The sequence below is a fragment of the Arachis hypogaea genome, chromosome 20, assembly GCF_003086295.3.
Source record: "Arachis hypogaea cultivar Tifrunner chromosome 20, arahy.Tifrunner.gnm2.J5K5, whole genome shotgun sequence".
Taxonomy (NCBI): domain Eukaryota; kingdom Viridiplantae; phylum Streptophyta; class Magnoliopsida; order Fabales; family Fabaceae; genus Arachis; species Arachis hypogaea.
In genome coordinates this window covers 21,523,932-21,545,190 of record NC_092055.1, presented here as the reverse complement: position 1 = coordinate 21,545,190, position 21,259 = coordinate 21,523,932, and the positions used below count along the sequence as shown (strand labels likewise).

The window sequence follows — 21,259 nt, the reverse complement described above, 5'->3', positions numbered from 1 at the left end:
ATTTATCATGAGTACACGTTTCTAATTAAGCTTAACTCAACTTAATAGTGATCGAGGTTTTGGTAGAGCAACTTAATTTAATAGATATAGTAATTTTAAATTTTCTTGTTATTCATATTACAAGCTAATTTAGTACTTATAAACAAGTTTAATTTACACCCATATTTACTTAATTTTGTACCCAAATAGATAATAAAATTGTTTAAATTTCTTCTTTAAATAATTTTAATTCATGTAGTTGTACATCATGGATTGTAAATTATTTATTATTACTATTTTATTTTAATTCATGTAGTTGCACCCTACATATTATAAATCTATATAACTATAGATAGCCTTGGTTTCATCTCCGAGCTGGAGACCTCCCTGCAGTCCACGCCAATTCCAGTCCAGGTGGAAGCTCTCCTCCACGGTGGCATCCCCTCCAGCGTGGCTTCTCATCTTCAGGGGTGCATATGCTCTTGTGTCATTCTGCCGTCAGCCATCCCTTTCACCTTCTCTCTCACGCAACCTACGTTTCCTTTCACCGAATCGCTCACGCAACCTGCCTTCTTGATGGATTTGTTTGAACAGGTAATGATTAGTTGGAACCCTAGGAGCTTTGCTTTCTTCTCCTACCTTCGTTTCGTCTGCCCTATGAAACTCTGTGTACGAGCTCTATTTCTTGGTACTTTGCTTTGGCACCGTTCATCGCAGGTTAGGGATTTTCCGATAGAGTCTCAAATTGAAGATCTCCAATGAATCAATCAGGTGTATCCAAACCTATTTTCCTCTTCATCCTTTTTCTTTTCCTTGATTGTGTACATCTTTGTGATCAATTTTGGTATCTGTTCTACGGTTAACCCAGATTTTATTCTCTAGGGTTTGTGAAATTCCTAATTATAAAAATTGTGATAATTTTTCGTATCTGTTTGACGGTGAAGCCAGCTCTTATTGTCTAAGGTTCGTGAATCTTTGTGATCAATTTTGGTATCTGTTCCACGGTTAACCCAGATTTTATTCTCTACGGTTTGTGAAATTCCTAATTGTGTAAATTGTGATAATTTTTCGTATCTGTTCGACGGTGAAGCCAGATCTTATTGTCTAGGGTTCGTGAAATTCCTAATTTGCAAATTGTGTCTATGTGACTTGGTTTGTTTCTGGGTTCATGTTCTTGGTTACATTCTTTGGAAGTTGCTGTTAATTTTGAGGATGGTCTATGAATCTGTTTCCTCTTCTTCATTTCGTTATTTAGATTTTGTTGGTATGATTATCATTTCTCCTTTTGCTAGCTGTTGAATTGTTTGTTGCATCTGGTTTGTGTATTTCATCAATTGTTGGTATTTTATAATGATTATAAAGATTGTCTTCTTACTTACCTTTTCTTATATTTATTGATCACGGGTTTGGCTTTCTGAATCATTTTCTAGGTATGGGGTTTCTACCTAATCTACTTTCTCCATGGTGATGTGAGTGACAGAGTTTTTTCATCAAAGTCAGTTTATAGACCCAGCTTCTCCTATTCAAGTTTTGCATTCCCAATTTCATTATCTCCTATTCAAGTTTTACATTTGAATTTTCATTCTCATTCACTAATCCCTTTGAATTGTTTGGGCTGAATGTAGCAATTTATAATTTTTTCTGCATTCAGAATCATGTTCTCTTATCTAAATTGGTTTGTTTTTAGGTTCATGTTCTTCGTTACATTCTTTGGAAGTTTTTGTCAGATTATTTGAAAATTGATGAATCTATTTTTAATTTTTTACTTTGTGTATATTCAACAAATCCATTGAGTTTTTATACTATTTTCTGCACTGTTTGTGTCACTGGGGAATTCTCTTCTATATAATCTACCATATAATCTATTTGATGAGTGGTGATGTGATTGATAGGACTTGATTCATAGCTTCTTGCTGATTTATTTGCATCTGATGAAACCTTTTGTTAGTTAACTCAGTTGCATTTCAATTCATTCCCAATTCCATTCCTTTCTGTTCAAGGTATTAGGTTTTAATCTCATCGGTTTCATGAATATTGATGTGATTGACAGATTTTTATTGATGTTTGTCTATACTTTTTTTCCCATTCAGCTGCTGTTTCGAATGTATCCCTACCTAACACATTTACCAACTCTCATTGCCATGAGTAGAATCATTGTTTGGGGTAGTTGATGACTGCCTTCCCTATGGTATAATGACATGTAGGTGCACTGTAGTAGGTATGGTGTGATATCTCAATTTTTGGTCCCTATTTGTTGATTTCTTGAAAGTTTCCCAATTTCATTCTCTCCTATTCAAGTTTTGCATTTGAATTTCCATTCTCATTCACTAATCCCTTTGAATTTTTTGGGCTGAATGTAGCAATTTATAATTTTTTCTGCATTCAGAATCATGTTCTCTTATTTGACTTGGTTTGATTCTGGGTTCATGTTCTTGGTTACATTCTTTGGAAGTTTCTGTCAGATTCTTTGAAAATTGATGAATCTATTTTTAATTTTTTACTTTGTGTATATTCAACAAATCCATTGAGTTTTTATACTATTTTCTGCACTGTTTGTGTCACTGGGGAATTCTCTTCTATATAATCTACCATATAATCTATTTGATGAGTGGTGATGTGATTGATAGGACTTGATTCATAGCTTCTTTCTGATTTATTTGCATCTGATGAAACCTTTTGTTAGTTAACTCAGTTGCATTTCAATTCATTCCCAATTCCATTCCTTTCTGTTCAAGGTATTAGGTTTTAATCTCATCGGTTTCATGAATATTGATGTGATTGACAGATTTTTATTGATGTTTGTCTATACTTTTTTTCCCATTCAGCTGCTATTTCGAATGTATCCCTACCTAACACATTTACCAACTCTCATTGCCATGAGTAGAATCATTGTTTGGGGTAGTTGATGACTGCCTTCCCTATGGTATAATGACATGTAGGTGCACTGTAGTAGGTATGGTGTGATATCTCAATTTTTGGTCCCTATTTGTTGATTTCTTGAAAGTTTCCCAATTTCATTCTCTCCTATTCAAGTTTTGCATTTGAATTTCCATTCTCATTCACTAATCCCTTTGAATTGTTTGGGCTGAATGTAGCAATTTATAATTTTTTCTGCATTCAGAATCATGTTCTCTTATTTGACTTGGTTTGATTCTGGGTTTATGTTCTTGGTTACATTCTTTGGAAGTTTCTGTCAGATTCTTTGAAAATTGATGAATCTATTTTTAATTTTTTACTTTGTGTATATTCAACAAATCCATTGAGTTTTTATACTGTTTTCTGCACTGTTTGTGTCACTAGGGAATTCTCTTCTATATAATCTACTATCTACTATATAATCTATTTGATGAGTGGTGATGTTATTGATAGGACTTGATTGATAGCTTCTTGCTGATTTATTTACATATGATGAAACCTTTTGTTAGTCAACTCAGTTGCATTTCAATCCTTTATTGGTTATGCAAAAGTTGCTGTATATTTCACCTCTTGCAAAATAGTAGAGCTGATTTTCATGAATTTGTTTGCTTCTTTGATAAAGGAAAATGCTTATGCCACTCCCATTCAACTTTTGCATTCCCAATTCCATTCCTTCCTGTTCAAGGTATTAGGTTTCAATCTCATCCGTTTCATAAATGTTGATGTGATTGACAGATTTTTATTAATGTTTGTCTATACTTTTTTTCCCATTCAGCTGCTGTTTCGAATGTATCCCTACCTAACACATTTACCAACTCTCATTGCCATGAGTAGAATCATTGTTTGGGATAGTTGATGACTGCCTTCCCTATGGTATAATGACATGTAGGTGCACTGTAGTAGGTATGGTGTGATATCCCAATTTTTGGTCCCTATTTGTTGATTTCTTGAAAGTTTTAACTTTTTTTTCCTGTTTTTGTGTTGGTTCAGGTTTTGCTCCTATGATTAGTTGTCTCTATACCATTGAATGGAGATGCATATGGACTCAGATTTTGTTTTCCCTCCATTTCCATCCTCAATTTGAATTCAAAAAGGTGAGCCTTGTGTGCTGGATTTTTTCTATAAAAAGATGGTTGGTGAACCACATTCAATGCACAAACATTCTGCTGTGTTCTATTTCCTCCTAAACTTTGTCTATTTCAGAATTTTTTTTGTTCATATTTTTATCTATTTCATCAACTCTGTTTATCTCCTTTCTTTCCTCTGCAATGCCTCCTCCATTTGATATGATTTCCAAGATACATCTTCCTAGAGAGGCTTGGAGGCTGAAAGCTAGGGTTCTAAGGCTTTGCGTTGTACCCTCTTTTGGTAACCATGAGGTTCCTAACTCAATGGAGATGATTCTCCTTGATGAGCATGTTAGCCCCTATTAGCTTCTCTTTTAAATATGGTGTTAGTTGTTGTTTTTTTAAGTTTTCAAGTTTAAATTATGTGTTTCACTAATCTGATTTTGTTCTTTTGTTGGATTTCCAGTGTAAAAAACTTCAAGATACAGTTAAGAAACCACTCCTTAATAGGTTTAGGGATCATATAATTGAAGGTCAAGTTTATAGAATGGCATACTTTACTGTTGTGTCAAATCATGGTAGTTATAGAGCAACTTCTCATGAATTCAAATTGGTTTTCCTTCACCGAATCACTGTTGTAGCTGTTGATGAAGATGTTATCCCTAAGACTTGTTTCAACATGTTACCTTTTTCTGAGCTGTTGAACATGACCCAAGATTATGATTTTTTAGTTGGTGTGTCTATCTTCTTGGTCTACTGTTATTCAAGTTTTTTTAACAAATGCTTTGAATATTTAATAGGTTGTGTTTATCTGGAATAGATGTCGTTGGTCTTTTAACTTCAGTGGGAGAAGAGAAAGAATATGCAAAAGAGGGGAAAATTGTGAAAATGATTGTGCTGGAATTAACTTCAAAAGAGTATGTTGATTGAGTCATTTCTCCTGGTTTTTCTTTATGTTTTAATCATCGTTTTTCCTTATTTTCTGTTTCATTCTTTGTCATGTTTTGAGTTTCAGTCTTACAGTGCGATGTGCATTATTTGGGGACTATGTTAATCAAGTAAATCATTTTCTTGCCTCTGGCTATGTGGAGCAGCCTGTTTTAGTCATTCAACTTGCAAAAGTCAAGTTCTTTAGGGGTACATTGTTTGTTTTCTATACATCTCATTGCTACTCTAGGTGTTGTCTCCAATAAAATTTGCTAGACTCTTTCTGTGTTGCTGTGTAAGTCAAGTAGGCCTTCAAAATGTGATGTATGCCACTCAAATGTTATTTAATCCTGATCTTCCTGAAGTTGTTGAATTCAGGCAGAGGTTAGCATGGTTTATTTTGTTGATTTTTATTGTATTCTTTATTTAGAACCAATCTGGAGTAACAAGTACAAATGTTTGCATAATTTTTTTTAGTATGGTTGAGCAAGGTGTCAATGGTACCCAGCCACTCTTTATTGCAAATGAGGGTAAAGTTGTTTCCTTGGAAGATGATTTCATGCGTTTAACTAGAAAATGCACTATTGAAGAGCTTCAAGATAACAATGAGGTTGTCTTCTTTTGAGTTAGTTGTGTTTATGTTTATTTTATACACAAATGAACTGAAAAAGAAAATCAAAGAACAATTTCCAGATCTGTTTTTTCATTCATATTGTTAACAAATTTTGGAATGCCCATTGCATAGGAGGGTTCTTTTATCATTTTTGGTACAATCCAAGGTATTGTTGAGGATGGAGGTTGGTGGTATTCTGCTTGTGTCTGTGGAAAGGGTATCTATCATCAAAATGGTGCATATTACTATGATTTTTGTTTAAAGCACATAACTAATGTGACTCCAAGGTTAGAAATTTTGTTCAAAATGTCTTTTCATTTTGTCTTGTGGATTGTTTATAAAAATAATGTTTCTTGGTATTATTTATTCCGAATCATTGTGTTCCTTTTTTGTTTCTCTCTGCAGATTTAAAATTAAAATAACAGTTGAAGATCATAGTGGGGAGGGTATTTTCCTTCTCTTTCATCGTGAGGCATCTTATTTGCTTAAGAAATCATGTGCTGACTTGTTTACTGAGGTTCAAAGAGATGCAAGTGTATGCTCTTAGTTTTCTTTTGTGTGTTGTTCACTTTATGGGATGTGATATGTGTTATTTAAACTCTACATTTCTTATGCATTACTTTTAAAATAGCTTGTATGTGGGGATACTTATCCTCCCATATTCCAAGGACTCATTGGAAAGAAGTTACTGCTGAAGGTTGATACCAAAGGTGTCCCACATGATACATTTTATGGCACTTTCCGAGTTAGGAGAATATGTGATGATCCCACCATTATTGCCATGTTTGAACTTCCTGATTATGATGCTGATGACGAGTCTACTCCAAAAAAGGTTACATATACATATAATTATTTTTAGATTGTGTAAATTCATGTTTTGTTCCTTTTTTTTATTGTGCTGTGGTAAATTTTTCTTATGGTCTTATGTATTTTTAAACTCTTATGTATTTTTATCTTGTTGAAATAATTAATGCCATTATAAAATTATTTATGGAATCATTTAGATCAGTAGATAGATTTAATTTATATAGTTGTTTCAAACATACACAAGTAATAGAGGTTATTAAATTGTTTAATTAGTGTTTATTCTTGTTTTGGACAATATGAAGGGTTTTTTGGTTATCTAATTGGATTCATGTAATTAATTAATTAATTAACTTTTCTACCTAAATAATAGACAAGGGGTATTTGCTGAAACTTTCTTAATTTGATGTCATAATCAATAGTTGTATCTTAAAAAAAATTTAACTATTCTGTGGGTTCCTCTAATTTTTGAAAATCTTCTATTAGTTCCATATAAATATTTTTTCTTTTAGTTCTGTCCGTCAATTTTTTTTTAGTTTTTTCAATTATGCCTTTGTTGATAGTGATTCGGTCAATTGTATAAGGAGATGTTTACAACAAAGAATATGGTGCATGGATTCAATTAAAAGAAAAGGAAATTCTTGGCAGCCAATTCAGAAAAAAATTGTGGAATGACTCAATTAAAGTAAAAAAAAATATAGGCACTTGGTTCAAAATTTTACAACATTCTATTGACCAATTGAGTCATTAAAGTCTAAAAAAAATACAAGATAATTCTAATAGTAATTTAGATTATTTAATTTGAACCTTGATAGTTAGTATGAGTGATTAAAATAATGAAACAAAGTTTATTCTAATGTTAGCACAAATCAAACTGTTCTTGAATGTGCATTTAGCTTTATTTATATTTAGTTATTTGATAAATCAATGTTTAATTTTCATTGGTTTTCATAGTTTATTACATTTTTAATATTCAATTTGGATGCTGATTATTAGATAATTAATTGATTTCTTATTTCATCATTAATTTTTTTATTTTTCGTTGTCGAATATATATTTACATAAGTTTGTGTTATTTTAAATCAAAATCGATGATATAGACTAGTCAGAAATATATGATCATTCGATAAATTCATTCAGTCAAGTTGGCTCTGTTATTGATCATCCTTTGTTCTTGCAAAGTGAGATACAAGGTATGTTCTCTTTATTAAAACATTTATTATTCAAGAATAGTAAAATATTATTCTTATTTGCTTAGTGCTAAAAGATTCCATTGTGCTTCTGTGATGAGATATTATTCAGTCAGTATAAAATAGAAGTAGTGTTTTGTCATATATTTTTTTGACAAAATTTAAAAGAGTCAAGTATTTAGTCTATATTATATCTGTATGCTAATGGTTTGTTCATTTTATGTTGAATATATTTCGTGCCACATAATTGAGATGAAATTCTTTTGTTGTTGTGCATATTTTTTTCGACTTTATCTTTGCCAGGTTGCCTTGATGTTGGTGATCCTAACTATGAATGTTCACTTTGTGGCGCGTGTTTCTGGTTATTAGAACGTGTTGAAAGAGACTCTATAGTTAATCGTCCTATTTTTACTGTTTGTTGCTCAAAAGGAAAAATTCAGTTACCTTATCTCCGAAAGCCCCCAGATCTGTTATATAATTTGATTAACGGACATGATAGCAAGAGTTTGTACTTCCAAAAAAATATTCGATCTTAGAATAGTATGTTTGCCTTCATGTCTCTTGGCGGTAAGGTATTGGATTCAGTGAATGATGGGAAGGGTCCACCGCAGTTTATAATAAGTGGTCAAAATTATCATCGGATTGGAAGTTTGCTCCCAGATGCTGGTCCGAAGCCTAAATTTGCCCAGTTATATATATACGACACTCAGCATGAGATAATGCATAGGCAGCGAATCTTTGGGTATGTGTGTTTGAAATTTTGTTGCTCGGCCTTTTTATTGTATTTTCCTGATGTTTTAGTGTTATTTGTATTGGAAAACAGGTTTATAGCTGTGATCTGATAGTTATACTGTATTTTGTTCCCGTTATAAAGTCTTATTGGTCTTTTTTGCTAATAATGATATATCAAAATATATGACATTTGTATTCTGTGTGGTTTTTAAATATATTTTTGTGGTTAATGTATATTTGTTTTAGGCAAACATCTGAGATAGATAAAGAATTGATAGCTGAGTTATTACAAATGATCGATACTCATAATGTCATAGCACAGTCATTTCGAAGAGTTAGAGAATTCTATCAGTGTCATCCATCTGAGATTTTCTCTTTGAAGTTGTATTCGCAAAGGAAGGTTGATCGAAGAATTTACAATGCTCCTTCTTGCGATGAAGTTGCTGCTTTGATTGTTGGAGATTTTGATTCATCGGATCATGGCCATGACATTATTGTTCGATCTACTGGTGGTCAGTTGCAACGTATTTATGAAACTCATGCTCTGTATTGGCCCTTACAGTATCCTTTGTTGTTTCCATATGGTGAGGATGGTTACCAACTGAACATTGGTTATCGAGGTGAACAGCCTGGATATGTTCCTGGAAGGAGAACAAGGGTTTCCCTTAGGGAATTCATATGTTTTCATCTCCAGATTAGGGAACACGAAGATAGAATTATTCACAAGTGTAGACGGTTATTTCAGCAATTTGTTGTTAATTGTTTCACCATGATTGAGTCCCAAAGGTTGCATGAGATTAGAATGAAGAAAAGTACAATTAGAGGAAAAGTCCTTCAAGGAATAGAGGAGGCTATGCATCGTGGCGATGATGAAGCTTCTTCAATTGGGACACGAATCATTTTTCCTTTTTCCTTCACTGGTGGTAGATGTTATATGTTTAACCGTTGTCAGGATGCCATGACAATTTGTAAACATTTTGGCTATCCAGATTTATTCCTCACTATTATGTTTAATCCAAATTGGCCTGAATTTCAGCGATTCACAGAGCGAGAGCGAATTCCCATCACTGATCGTCCTGATATCTCTTGTCGTGTCTTTCTTGCCAAGTTGAAGTGCCTCCTTAGCGATCTCAAGGAAGGTGTGTTTTTTGGTCCACTTAATGCAGGTATGTTCTTTTCTCACTTAGCATCTCAATCTCTGTCTGTTGTCTTCGGACATGTAGTTGTCTGGCTTCTGTAGGATGTTTTTGTAGTTTTTAGGTATGTATACTATTGAGTTCCAAAAAAGAGGTCTACCGCATGCACACATGTTACTTTGGCTTAACGTGGAAAACAACTTACAAAGTGTTGAAATTGTTGATGAATTCATCTGTGTCGAGCTACCCAATCCCCAGAAATTTCCATCTCTTTATAATGTCATCACCAAGTACATGATCCATGGTCCCTGCAGTCGACTTAGACCGAGTTCTCCTTGCATGAAAGATGGTAAGTGCTCAAAATTTTATCCAAAAAGATTTGTTGACCAAACGAGCTTTGATGAGGATGGCTATCCAATATATAGACGTCGTAATACGGGTGTCACAGTGAAGATCAACGATGTTGATATTGATAACAGATTTGTTGTGCCCTATAATCCACTGCTGTTAATAAAATATCAAGCTCACATAAATCTTGGGTTATGTAACAAGTCAAACGTGATTAAGTATCTTTTTAAGTATGTCAATAAGGGTTCGGATCGGGTGACTGCAACTGTTGGAGAAACATATGATGTTGGTGAATCCTCCCAGGTGGTTGATGAGATTAAACAGTATTACGATTGTCGTTATTTGTCACCGTCTGAATCCATGTGGAGAATTTTTGCTTATGATATTCATCATAGATGGCCGGCGGTACAGAGGTTGACTTTTCACTTGCCAAACTAGCAACATGTTGTATTCGATGATGCTGATATCACTACTCATGTTTATTTGCGCAACAAAGATTTGCTGACGATGTTTACGGGTTGGATGATGGCCAACAGGCGGTTCTCGGAGGGGCGGTCTTTAACATATGTTGAATATCCAGGAAAATTTGTCTATTGTTCGAATAGCAGGGAGTGGAAGCCAAGACAGAGGGGATTCTCAATTGGAAGATTGAGTTCCGCTCATCCCTCATCTGGTGAACTTTTCTACATGCGGATGCTTTTGAATGTGCAGAGAGGTTGTACCAGTTTTTGAAGTATAAGAACCGTGAATGGTGTTACTTATGATACATTTCAAGAGGCATGTTTCGCCATGGGATTCTTGATAGATGATAAGGAGTATGTTTCTGCTATTAAGGAAGTCTCCGAGTTAGCGTCAGCTGCACAGCTAAGGAGGCTTTTTGTGATGTTGTTGCTATCTGGTTCCATAGGAAGATGTCAGTTTGGGAACAAACTTGGGCTTATTTGTCTGATGATATTCTTTATCGCAGAAGACATGAGCTGCAATATCCCGGTAAGAATTTTGTTCATCATAAATTTATTATATGACAGGCAGGCACACACACACACACAGTACAGAAATCATATTATGGTGCTAATATTTTATTGATTATCGTTAAACGTAGATCTAACGATGAGTCAGGATGAGTTGGAAGCATTTTGTTTGTTGGAGATTGAGAAACTATTGCAGAGTAATGGAAAATCATTGAGAAATTATGCTGGCATGCCGGTTCCTAATAACTCTTTAGTCTCTCAATTAGCAATTTGATGTTGTTGCGTGAGTTGCAGTATGATACTGTTTCTTTGACTCGTGAGCACGATGCAAATGTCTCCAAGTTAAATGAAGAACAGAGGGTGGTCTACGATAAAATTATTGATTGTGTTTCGAATAAGAGGCATGGATTCTTTTTTGTGTACGGGTTTGGTGGCACTGGAAAAACTTTTTTATACAGAGTTTTGTCAGCTAGATTGCGATCTGAGAAAAAGATGGTTATAAACGTTGCTTCTAGTGGTATTGCTTCTCTGTTGTTACCTGGTGGTAAGACGGCGCATTCTATGTTCAATATTCCTGTTGAGCCGACTGAAGATACTATTTGTCGGATTAAGAAGGATAGTCCAAAAGCTGAGGTAGTCCGATTGGCCGATTTGATTATTTGGGATGAGGCACCGATGACTAACAAATTAGCATTTGAAGCGCTCGATAGGACGTTGCAGGATATAATGGTTTCGGTCTCTGATAGGAATAAAGATTTACCTTTTGGTGGGAAGGTGGTCGTTCTTGGTGGTGATTTCAGGCAGGTCTTGCCAGTTATTCCAAAAGGTTCTCGTGCTGAGATTGTGATGGCGTCCATAAATTCTTCTGTCCTCTAGAAATACTGTGAAGTTTTGCGATTGACCAAAAATATGAGGTTAGCAAGTGGATTGGAACAATCAACTGCTCAGGAGTTAAGGTCGTTTTTAGATTGGATACTTCATATCGGTGAAGGTCTATATGGAACTCTGGTCAATGACAAACTTCTTGTTGATATTCCTTCTGATCTAATCATTCTTGTTTTGGAAAATCCAGTGGAAGATATTGTAAATACAATCTATCTGAATTTGGTTCAGAATTTTCGTGATCCAAGCTTTTTCCAGGATAGGGCAATACTGGCTCTGACTGTCGAGAATGTTGAAGAGATAAACAATTATATAGTTGACTTGTTGCCCGGTGAGGAGAAAAATTATCTCAGTGCTGATTCGATATGTGGTAGTGATGCCTATTCTGATGTTGAAGTTGATTGGATAAATGTTGAATTCTTGAATTAGATTAGGTGTTCTGGTCTACCTAATCATTCGTTGAAGTTGAAAATAGGCGTGCCTATTATTTTGTTGAGGAATGTTGATCCAGCTGGGGGTTTGTGTAATGGGACTCGACTTGTTGTGCGAGATCTAGGGATAAATGTGATCGGTGCGGATATTATTTCTGGTAGCAATGTTGGGGATAAAGTTTTTATCACCAGAATGAATTTGATTCCCAGTGATACGGTTATACCGTTTAAATTCCAACGCCGTCAATTCCCAGTTTCTTTGTCGTTTGCGATGACAATCAACAAAAGCCAGGGTCAGACATTATCAACAGTCAGTTTGTTCTTGTGCCGTCCTGTGTTTTGTCACAGTCAACTTTATGTAGCTCTTTCTCGAGTTAGGAATAGAAATGGTCTGAAGATTTTACTTTGTGATGAAGGATTAGTTGATCCTACCAAGACTGAAAATGTTATATTTAAGGAAGTTTTTGATAAGATATAATGTAATTTTTTGTTATTTTCTAATCTTATCCGTGTTATTTATAGTTTTGTTTTGGTGTACGTTTTCTTTAGAGAGGGACATCTTCTTTGGGGTATGTCTAAAATCGTCTCAACCATTTTGTGTGCACTAGATGCACCATTTTTTATGGACGATTAGATTCTATTAAATGAATATTAAAGATGTTATGAAAGAAGAGTATTCATACGCTTTATAAATGTAGAGTATATTCGTATATATATGTATAAATATATTTTAATACATAGTATTTTAAGAATGGCAAGTATAATCTTTTACTTTAAAATGAATATAAAACATATCAATACATATCAAAATATTTTTCATTTATTAAAATTAATTATTATACTATACTATTCTTAATAACAAAAAATTTATTCAAAAATAATTTCATAATTACCTATTAAGAAAAAAGATCATCAATCATAATTATTTTAACATGATTATCCAGATTTTATGTATCAATTTTTCTTGGTGCCTTTTGTCTTCTATTTTTTATTATTATTTTGGTTTTAATATTTAGGCCAAATTCTAATTTGATGTCTGATATTTTAAATATTTTATTTTAGTGCAAAATAATTTTGCACGAGTTTAATATTATTTCACTCTTAAATTTGATACAAATTCTTTGTATCAAGAAATATTTTGTATTAGAGTATTGACATTTAAAGTACTTAATTATGCACTAAAATGTATGCATTTATTAGAGTCTATCAATGTTCTTTTTTTATATTAACCTTTGATTTCTATGTAATATAATCAAATGGTCTATATAAATATGGGATATTCTATAAGCACATAATTGTTGTGCTAATTTAAAAGATACCCTCTTCTTTAGTGGATGAATTTGATTTCATATTTTATTTTGATTCTTTTTTTTTTGTTTAAAAAGCCATTTTTTAAATACAGTTATTTTGTCTAATATCAAAAAGTTATTTGACTATATGATTTTGAAAATATTCAATTTTATTAAAAAACTTAGTTATTTACTTTTTTTAATCTGATATTGTTTTTTCCAAAAAAACATAAAGAAAATATATCGTTAATATATTAATAAAAATAAGATATGACCATTTTATTAATAAAAAATAATTATTTATTTTTTGTTAGAAAAAAAAGTCAGATGATATCAATGCAAATTTGATTTTAATCTGTCAAAAAAAAAATTGATTTTATTCTAGATTATATCTTTTGTTAGAAAAAAAAGTCAGATGATATTCTTTTTTAGTGGATAAAATTGATGCTTCATATTTTCATATTTTATTTTGATTCCTTTTTTTTTGTTTAGAAAGCCATTTTTTAAATCCAGTTATTTTATCCGATATCAAAAAGTTACTTGATTATGTGGTTTTGAAAGTATTAAAATTTATTAAAAAACTTGATTATTTATTTTTTTAAATCTGATATTGTTTTCTCCAAATAAATTGAAAGAAACTATATTGTTAATATATTAATAAAAATAAAATATTATGATTTTATTAATAAAAAATAATTATTTATCTTCTTATATAAAGAATAGTCGGATGATACCAGTGCAAATTTAATTTTAATCTGTCATAAAAAATTTGATTTTAATCTAAATTAGACTCTATCCATACAATTTTATTTTATTTTTGTTATTTCTAACATATATATTTAAGTAATAAATATATTATTAGTAGTAACTTTTTTATAATGTCATATATCAATTTTTTCTTGGCACCTCTTTACATAATTTGGTTAATTTATCCAGATCTCAATTGATTTTGTTTTTTTTTGTTAGTTAAAACGTATCCCTTTTAACAGATGAACCAGATTTTTATTTCTTAAAAAAATCAATTCAAATTATTTTTTTTAATACATTGAATTTGCATAAAATTAAAAAATTAAATATCTAAAATTATTGATTTTTTTTTACTATGAGTCTAAAAACACTTGGTTGCAGGATTTTGTTTTTATTAATATAATCCTCTCAATTCAACCATAAACATAATTAAAGTCAGATAATGTGAGTTATTCTAATTTTGTTTTACCAAATTCATCAGTTTCAGTTCATTAGGATCTCTAAAAGACGTTTCGACCTCACCCCATCTTCTTCATCCCTAACCCAATCTCCATCCGTCGCACCATGTCCGCACCCCCTCCCTCGACTGAGTTTTTGCTTCTCTCCTCGGTTTGGGCCACATGCAGAGAAGGTATGGGTATCTCTACGATTCCATTCGATCCCACCATGAGGGTGTTATTCTCTTCGTTGCATCTGTTCCTTCTCCCCAAGGTTCCTCTGTCTCTCTCTGTCGATCATACCTCATTCTCCATCTCGATTTCTCCGTTTTGGATAGCAGACGTTGCCACCGCGGTTCAAGAGGTATATGTGGGCTATGGTTCCATTCTCCTCCTTTCCAATCTCTTTCTCGATTCCTTCTCCAGTTTCAATTTTTTTTGTGTTAATTGTTACTGTTTTCTGGATTCATCGTTTAATTTTGAGTTGTTTGGTTTCTGATTTAATCATGGTGATTGTTACTTGTTTTTCTAAATCAATGGTTCTCTCCTATGTTTGTGCTCTTGGTGTTTCTGTGAAATAATTTTCTTCTTGGGGGGGGGGTTGATACGTGCTTCAAATGTTCGTGATATGAAGAGCTCAGGTGTTATTTAGAAGATATTAGTTTACATTTTTAGAATATTTTAATTTAATATAATGTATTTTGATTTTGTTTATTTAATTACTAGATTGGCCCTTATGTTTATGCGCTTTAGGGTTTTTCTTTGTTTTAATCTAATAAGAGGTTATAAATACCTCCTCAGCTATTGTAGTCGTAGTATAGAATGATTTAGAGGTTTAAACCCTTTTTTGGTTTCGTGATGAAACCATGGTGTGGACAACTGAGGTTGAGGAGTCCCTCTTTTGTTACATCGGGAAATTGGGTAGAAGGTTGAGGAGTCCCTTCGGTTCAATTCCTATACTATGGCGTTGACAAGTTAGGTTGAGGAGTCCCTTTCTTGTGGCGTCAAGAAATTGGGTAGAAAGTAGAATGATTCTCTTTGTATTCAATTTCAATCTATCATTTTTGTTTCTATTTCAATTTCAATGTATCTTTTTTATTCAATTTCAATTCTTGTCTTGTTTATCGTTTATTTCCGTATCAGGTTTGCTCATTATAAATTATATAATTTTCTTTCTGCTATTGGACTGATGTTAACTGTAGTGTTAGGTATACTTGACTGATGAAATTATGTTTTTGCTTTATTGTGAATTGTCAAATCAACTATATGTGGTAGGTATTTGGTAATTTATAACAGGCCTCTTCCCATATTGTTTTTGCTCTTTCCCTATGAGTATTTGGTTACTTGTGATATCTTCCTAAATGATGTGTGTAGCCATATCAATCTATATATGCCTATTAGTCTATTTCTGTCCCATATGTGAAGCTTACATTGTAAGCTTTAGTGTTTGTTAACTTTGGGAGTTTATAACTCCAACTCATCTGTTTATCTTCTCATCTTAGTTCTGAATTTTTCTCTGTATATTTTCTCCTTTTGGTGTTCTTATCCTATATATATTGGGAATGAATAACCGTGTTGATCTGGTGGAGAAAATCACTCCGTGGAGAGAATCATGGAAAGTTCATGTTAAAGTTGTGAAGTTGTGGTACCACAAGAATCCTGCTTTGGATCCTTCTCAAAATCTGTTGCATATGGTCTTAATGGATGAGAAGGTCAGTTTTATTTTATGTTAGCATTTCCTTAAGTTGTTGCAACTTTTCTTTTCTTTTTTTTTAAATATGCAGAAGGGAATTTTTATTTTTGGTTGCAAAGTGATATGTTTTTGTTGTTTTATTTTTTTTAATCAATTGTTTTTATGCTGTTTGGATACCTAAATACGTTAACAAATTCAAAATATGAAGCATTTTTTTTCAATTGCAGTTACACAAGATCCAAGCAACCATTAGAGATCAGCTTATATCAAATTTTGCTATGTCTCTAAACTAAGGGATCTGTATTTGATGACCCATTTTACAGTTGTACTAAACACAAGTTTGAACAGAGTGACGAAACATCGCTTCAGACTTTTGTTCCAATACAAGACCTCTGTTGTTTCTGTGGTATCTCCAAGGATACCTCATTCGGGTTTGTGTTTTACATCAATAGATGAAATTGATCAAATGACAAAGGACCACAATTTCCTTATTGGTTTGTACAAGTTTCTTACTCTTCCCTTTTAGGATCATAGTATTATGTTTTAAAAAGTGTGGTTTCTGATTCAAATTTGTATATGTTTCAATCTAATTATTAGACTTTGTTGGGATCATTACTGGTGTTCGAAAAGAAAGAGATGTAGCATCATATGGGAAGCTAATCAAAGCAGTTGTGCTAGAAGTTTTTACTGATGGGTAATATCTCTCTGACTTTCTCCCATATCAGTAGTTATCTTCTATTAATTCTATTTTTTTTGGTTCCAGCCTTTATGTTTATAACAATAAATATATAGTTAGATCCTTTGGATCTTTTGAAACTTATTTGTCCAGCAAAAAGGTACAATGCAATGTGTTTGGAAATGCTTGTGATCTGTTGGAATATGATAACTTACAAAAATATCCAAGATCTCCGCTGATCGTCCTCGAGTCTTTTAAAATCAAAGCAATTGAAGGTTAGTTTCAGGCATATTCAGCGAATTTTTACTCTAATATTTACTTTTCTGATTTTTGACCTTTTAATTTAAATATGGTTTGAGGCTAATAGAATAGGATTCTTGCATGCAGGTGGGGTAATCCTACAGAATGTGATAAATGTCTCTAGGTTATTCATTAATCCCGACATTCCTGAGTCTGTTGAGTTCCTAAGCAGGTTAGTTGTGATAAAAATATTGTAAAGCTACAACCTGCTATGCTTATTTTGTTGGTATTCATGTATATGTTTTGTGTTATGAAGATTAGTTATTGTATCATGTATGTAGATTTAGTGTAGCCAGTTATGGATTCTCAAGACTTGTGATCAATGACCTTGGATACTTAGTTTCCAAAGTTGATGGTGATTATTTCAATCCCAAAGAGATCAGTAATATTCAAGATCTTCATGCAGATAACGGGGTACTATTTTAGATTGGCAAACTCTCCATTTAATACTTAAACTTGAATTTCTTAAACATGTGTGTTGGGTTTCGTAATCTGGTTTGTTAATCATTATTCTATAATATATCATTGTTTTTAAAATTTTACAAGATGCTCATTACTTTGTTATTGGGACAATTAAGGAAGTTATGGATGAACCAGATTGGTGGTACTACTCATGTGTATCTGGTCATGCCGTTGTTGAGCATGAGGATCTCTACCTTTGTGATGCTTGTGGTTCATTTGTTGAACATGTTATGGTCAAGTAAGGTTCATATGTAACTCTATTATGGAATAGATTAATTATCAATCTTTTGGATTTTTTGGTTAGTTCTTTGTTATGCGCCACTCTATGTGTTGTTAAGCAAATTTCTTGGTTTTAGTTATCATTCTTGGTTGTTAATTGTGTTAGATATGGGATTCGGGTAAAGATTCACCATGATGGGTGTGCTGTTTTGTTTGTTCTGCTTGATAATGCGGCAACAAAACTATTTGGAAAAACCTGTTCTGAAGCATTTCTCAGGATAGAAGAAGAATTTCCTGTTGATCCTAGTGTGCTTGCAGTATGAACTCTTTCATAGCGAACCTCATTTAATCTTTATTATTTTTTTTGTGTTCAAGTTTATTGAGATAAAATCTCTTAGTTCTTTTGTTTTTGTTATTCTTGTTATATCATACGCTGAAAAGTTAGTAATTGATAGTTTTGTAAATTATTTGAAATTTGAAATGCTGTAATAATTTTTTCTTTACTGGCAGGGTAGTTTCGTTTTTATTCTGGGAACTATATCATCTGTTTTGAAGAATCATAAGTGGTGGTTCTCAACTTGTTTATGTGGTTCTCTTGTGTCAGCTAATAAACAAATTTTATCATGTGATCTATGTCAACTTCAATGCATTGATGCTGTCCCAAGGTGTTTTGTTCTTTAATTTTATTCTGTTTTGGTAACTAATTATTATTTCAATGTTAACTCAAATTTTCCTTGTTTTCTCCTGGTTTTCAAGATTCTACTTGAAGATTGTAGTGTCTCATGCAAATGGAAATAATATATTTGTTCTTATAGATCGTGAGGTCGTGCAAATAATAAAGACAAGATGCTCGAGCTTTTTGGATAATCACCCAAAGTTGAATCAGGTTGTCATCCAGTTGTGGTTTTAATTAGTATATAGATATAGATATAGATATAGTTAGTTTGTATCTATTGACATTCCTAAGGAAAACCTAAATTATTATTATGCTATTTTTTAACTATTTTGTTTTTTTTTTTCGTTTTTAGGGATCTTATTGCAAAGTTGTTCCATTGAAACTCATTTCAAGTCTTTTGCACAAAAAAGTTGTATTCATGGTTGATGTTAGGCCTGTGGGTTATGAGATGAATCGATCTGTGTATATTGTTCAACAGATTTGGGATGATGCCTCCGTTATTAATGTTTTTGAGGCTACTGCTGAGATGAATGAGCATAAGGTTTGGTTGTATAGTTTTTATAATTTGTTCAATTATTAGTATTTAAAAATATCAATAACTGAGAGAATTTTAATTTTGTTCAGATTCATGATCTGGTTGATTTTATGCCTGAAGTTGAAGATGCTTTCAGCCAATGTGGAAGCGATCATGAGGCTGTGGAGGATCTGCATGCTTTTTAGTTTGATCTTCATGCTTTTTAGTTTAATATGTTCAGATACTACTTTAAATTATTGTTTGATTTGTAATACAATGTTAGTGTCTTTTGAATTCTAATGTGGATATAACTATGATATTTATGTATTTAATGAAATTCCTTTTTAATTACAACAAAAAAATATGCGTTTATTTTACCAATTTCGAATAAACCGATGCAATAATTAATTAATTATTAATCAGTATTACAAAAATGATAATTGGGGAAAAAATAAAGATACTGGTTAATAAAATGGTTTTCATTACCATTTTTAAATGTATTCAAGCTAAGGTTAAATTTAATTGTTATTAAAAAATATATATCTCCTCAGTTTTTTTAATTTTCTTTTTTGGCAAAAAAATGTCAATTCAAGGGTGCCATACTCCCATTAACACATAACTCATCTTCTTCCTTTTCTTCACTTTCTTCATTTACGGGTCCCTTCCTCTCTTTTTCTTTCTCACTTTGAAACCCGATTTCATTTCTGTCACTTCAAGGATCACTCGCTCGCACTCGTCTTCTCCAGATTCAGAAAGCCAAGTACCCAGAGCTGGGAACTCTTCTCTAGAGGTCATCGATTTTGTTTGTTGGTTGTGTGATTCAAAGAAAGTCGCCATGGATGCTGTTCATCAATCAGGGGGCTTCTCTCTCTTCCAATTATCCCAAAAATAGGTTTTTACACTTGTCACAAGGCTTGAAGCACATTACCTAACATTTATCATGGGTTATTATTCCCCAAACTGATTAATGGGTTTCCCGCAGAATCTAACGTTTATCATGGGTTTTCTAGAAATGAAAAAAATTTGCTCCTTTGCAAAGCTGAGGCTGCTTCTTCTGTTGCTGATGGGTTTGCCAAAGGCTTGATGAGTCTGATTGTATCTACTATTTGAGGACTGGATTCTGTGGCTATGGTTCTCGCTACCGTTTCAACCATCTCCATGACCGTGCCTTGGTAAAATTTATTGTTCGTTTGAGTTTTAAGTTTGTGGAGGGTTTTTTGTTGTGTTATTTTTGCGCTTGATGTGATCATTGGTTTTTCTTAGTGTAGTTTGATTTGATATTGGGTATGATCAGTGTGATAGTGTGGAATATTTAGTATTGGTTTATTCTGCTTTAATTGCTACGTTGCTGATTTTTTTTTTGTGATAATTATTAAGAGGGGATGTTGCTTTTGTTTGGTTAATTATTCATGGTTGTACTTTGCATCTGTTAGTTAATTTTGTACATCCTCTAATTCAGTGCTACTTTGGTTTCATTTTCTAGGTTTAATTGATTCGTTTGGATCAAATATTTTTGCTGTACTTTAGCTGAGTTAATTTTCTTGGTTTCTTATTGTTGTCTTGTTGATTTAATGATTGGGCTCAAGAGTTGATTATCAATTTTCAGTTTCAATAATGCAATCTATGTTTCTGATTGCCAATAAGTTGACATGTCTTCTATTTCACCAGTCATACTTATTGGGAATAGTATTATTATATACTCAAAGATAGGATCAATCAGTAGGTATGGTTTCTTTATAGATAAATAGATAGATGTATATAGATTCATAGATAGGTTGATATGACATAGCTATATTATATAGAGGTATGAGTATATCTAATTTAATTACCTATGGACACATTGAATGTCATATTTCAATCAATCAATCAATCAATCAATCTAGCCAAGGAGTTCAATAGAAACGTATTCTACAAGCTTTGCCTTACAAACTTGCTCATTTCTCTGCTATAAGTAGTAATGAGGTGATGGAGTATTGTGGAGATTTTTCAAGAGCTATCACTTGTTCCTTACTTGCCTTTTTTCCCTTGCATTCCCTTCCTTTGAGATAAGACTCAGATCCCACACAGTTTTCTCTTGCCGAGATTTTGTTCTTTGTTTTTTTCATCCACATTCTTTCATCTTTACTATTAATTTATTGATAAGATGAGTCTTACTATTGATCCTCTTCAGAAAATCTCTCCATGGAAGGAATCTTGGAGTATTGAGGCTAAGATCTTGACCATTTGAGAAGATGCTAGCATTGTTAATGA

The 21,259-nt window shown here is 32.6% G+C and overlaps 2 protein-coding genes across 2 annotated transcripts; both read left to right on the top strand.

The window, feature by feature from the left end:
* The first annotated feature begins 4,163 nt into the window (after positions 1-4,163).
* Positions 4,164-5,514, top strand: LOC112785582 (replication protein A 70 kDa DNA-binding subunit C-like). The gene is made up of 6 exons (XM_072230982.1): positions 4,164-4,313; positions 4,429-4,643; positions 4,763-4,879; positions 4,978-5,106; positions 5,190-5,273; positions 5,367-5,514. Exons 1-6 carry the CDS (start codon positions 4,164-4,166, stop codon positions 5,512-5,514), a joined length of 843 nt encoding a protein of 280 aa, XP_072087083.1.
* A 2,536-nt stretch (positions 5,515-8,050) lies between these two features.
* On the top strand, positions 8,051-11,559 carry LOC140182994 (uncharacterized). The gene is made up of 8 exons (XM_072230981.1): positions 8,051-8,238; positions 8,475-9,394; positions 9,813-10,125; positions 10,209-10,266; positions 10,424-10,427; positions 10,547-10,702; positions 10,815-10,918; positions 10,978-11,559. Exons 1-8 carry the CDS (start codon positions 8,051-8,053, stop codon positions 11,557-11,559), a joined length of 2,325 nt encoding a protein of 774 aa, XP_072087082.1.
* The last annotated feature ends 9,700 nt before the right edge of the window (positions 11,560-21,259 follow it).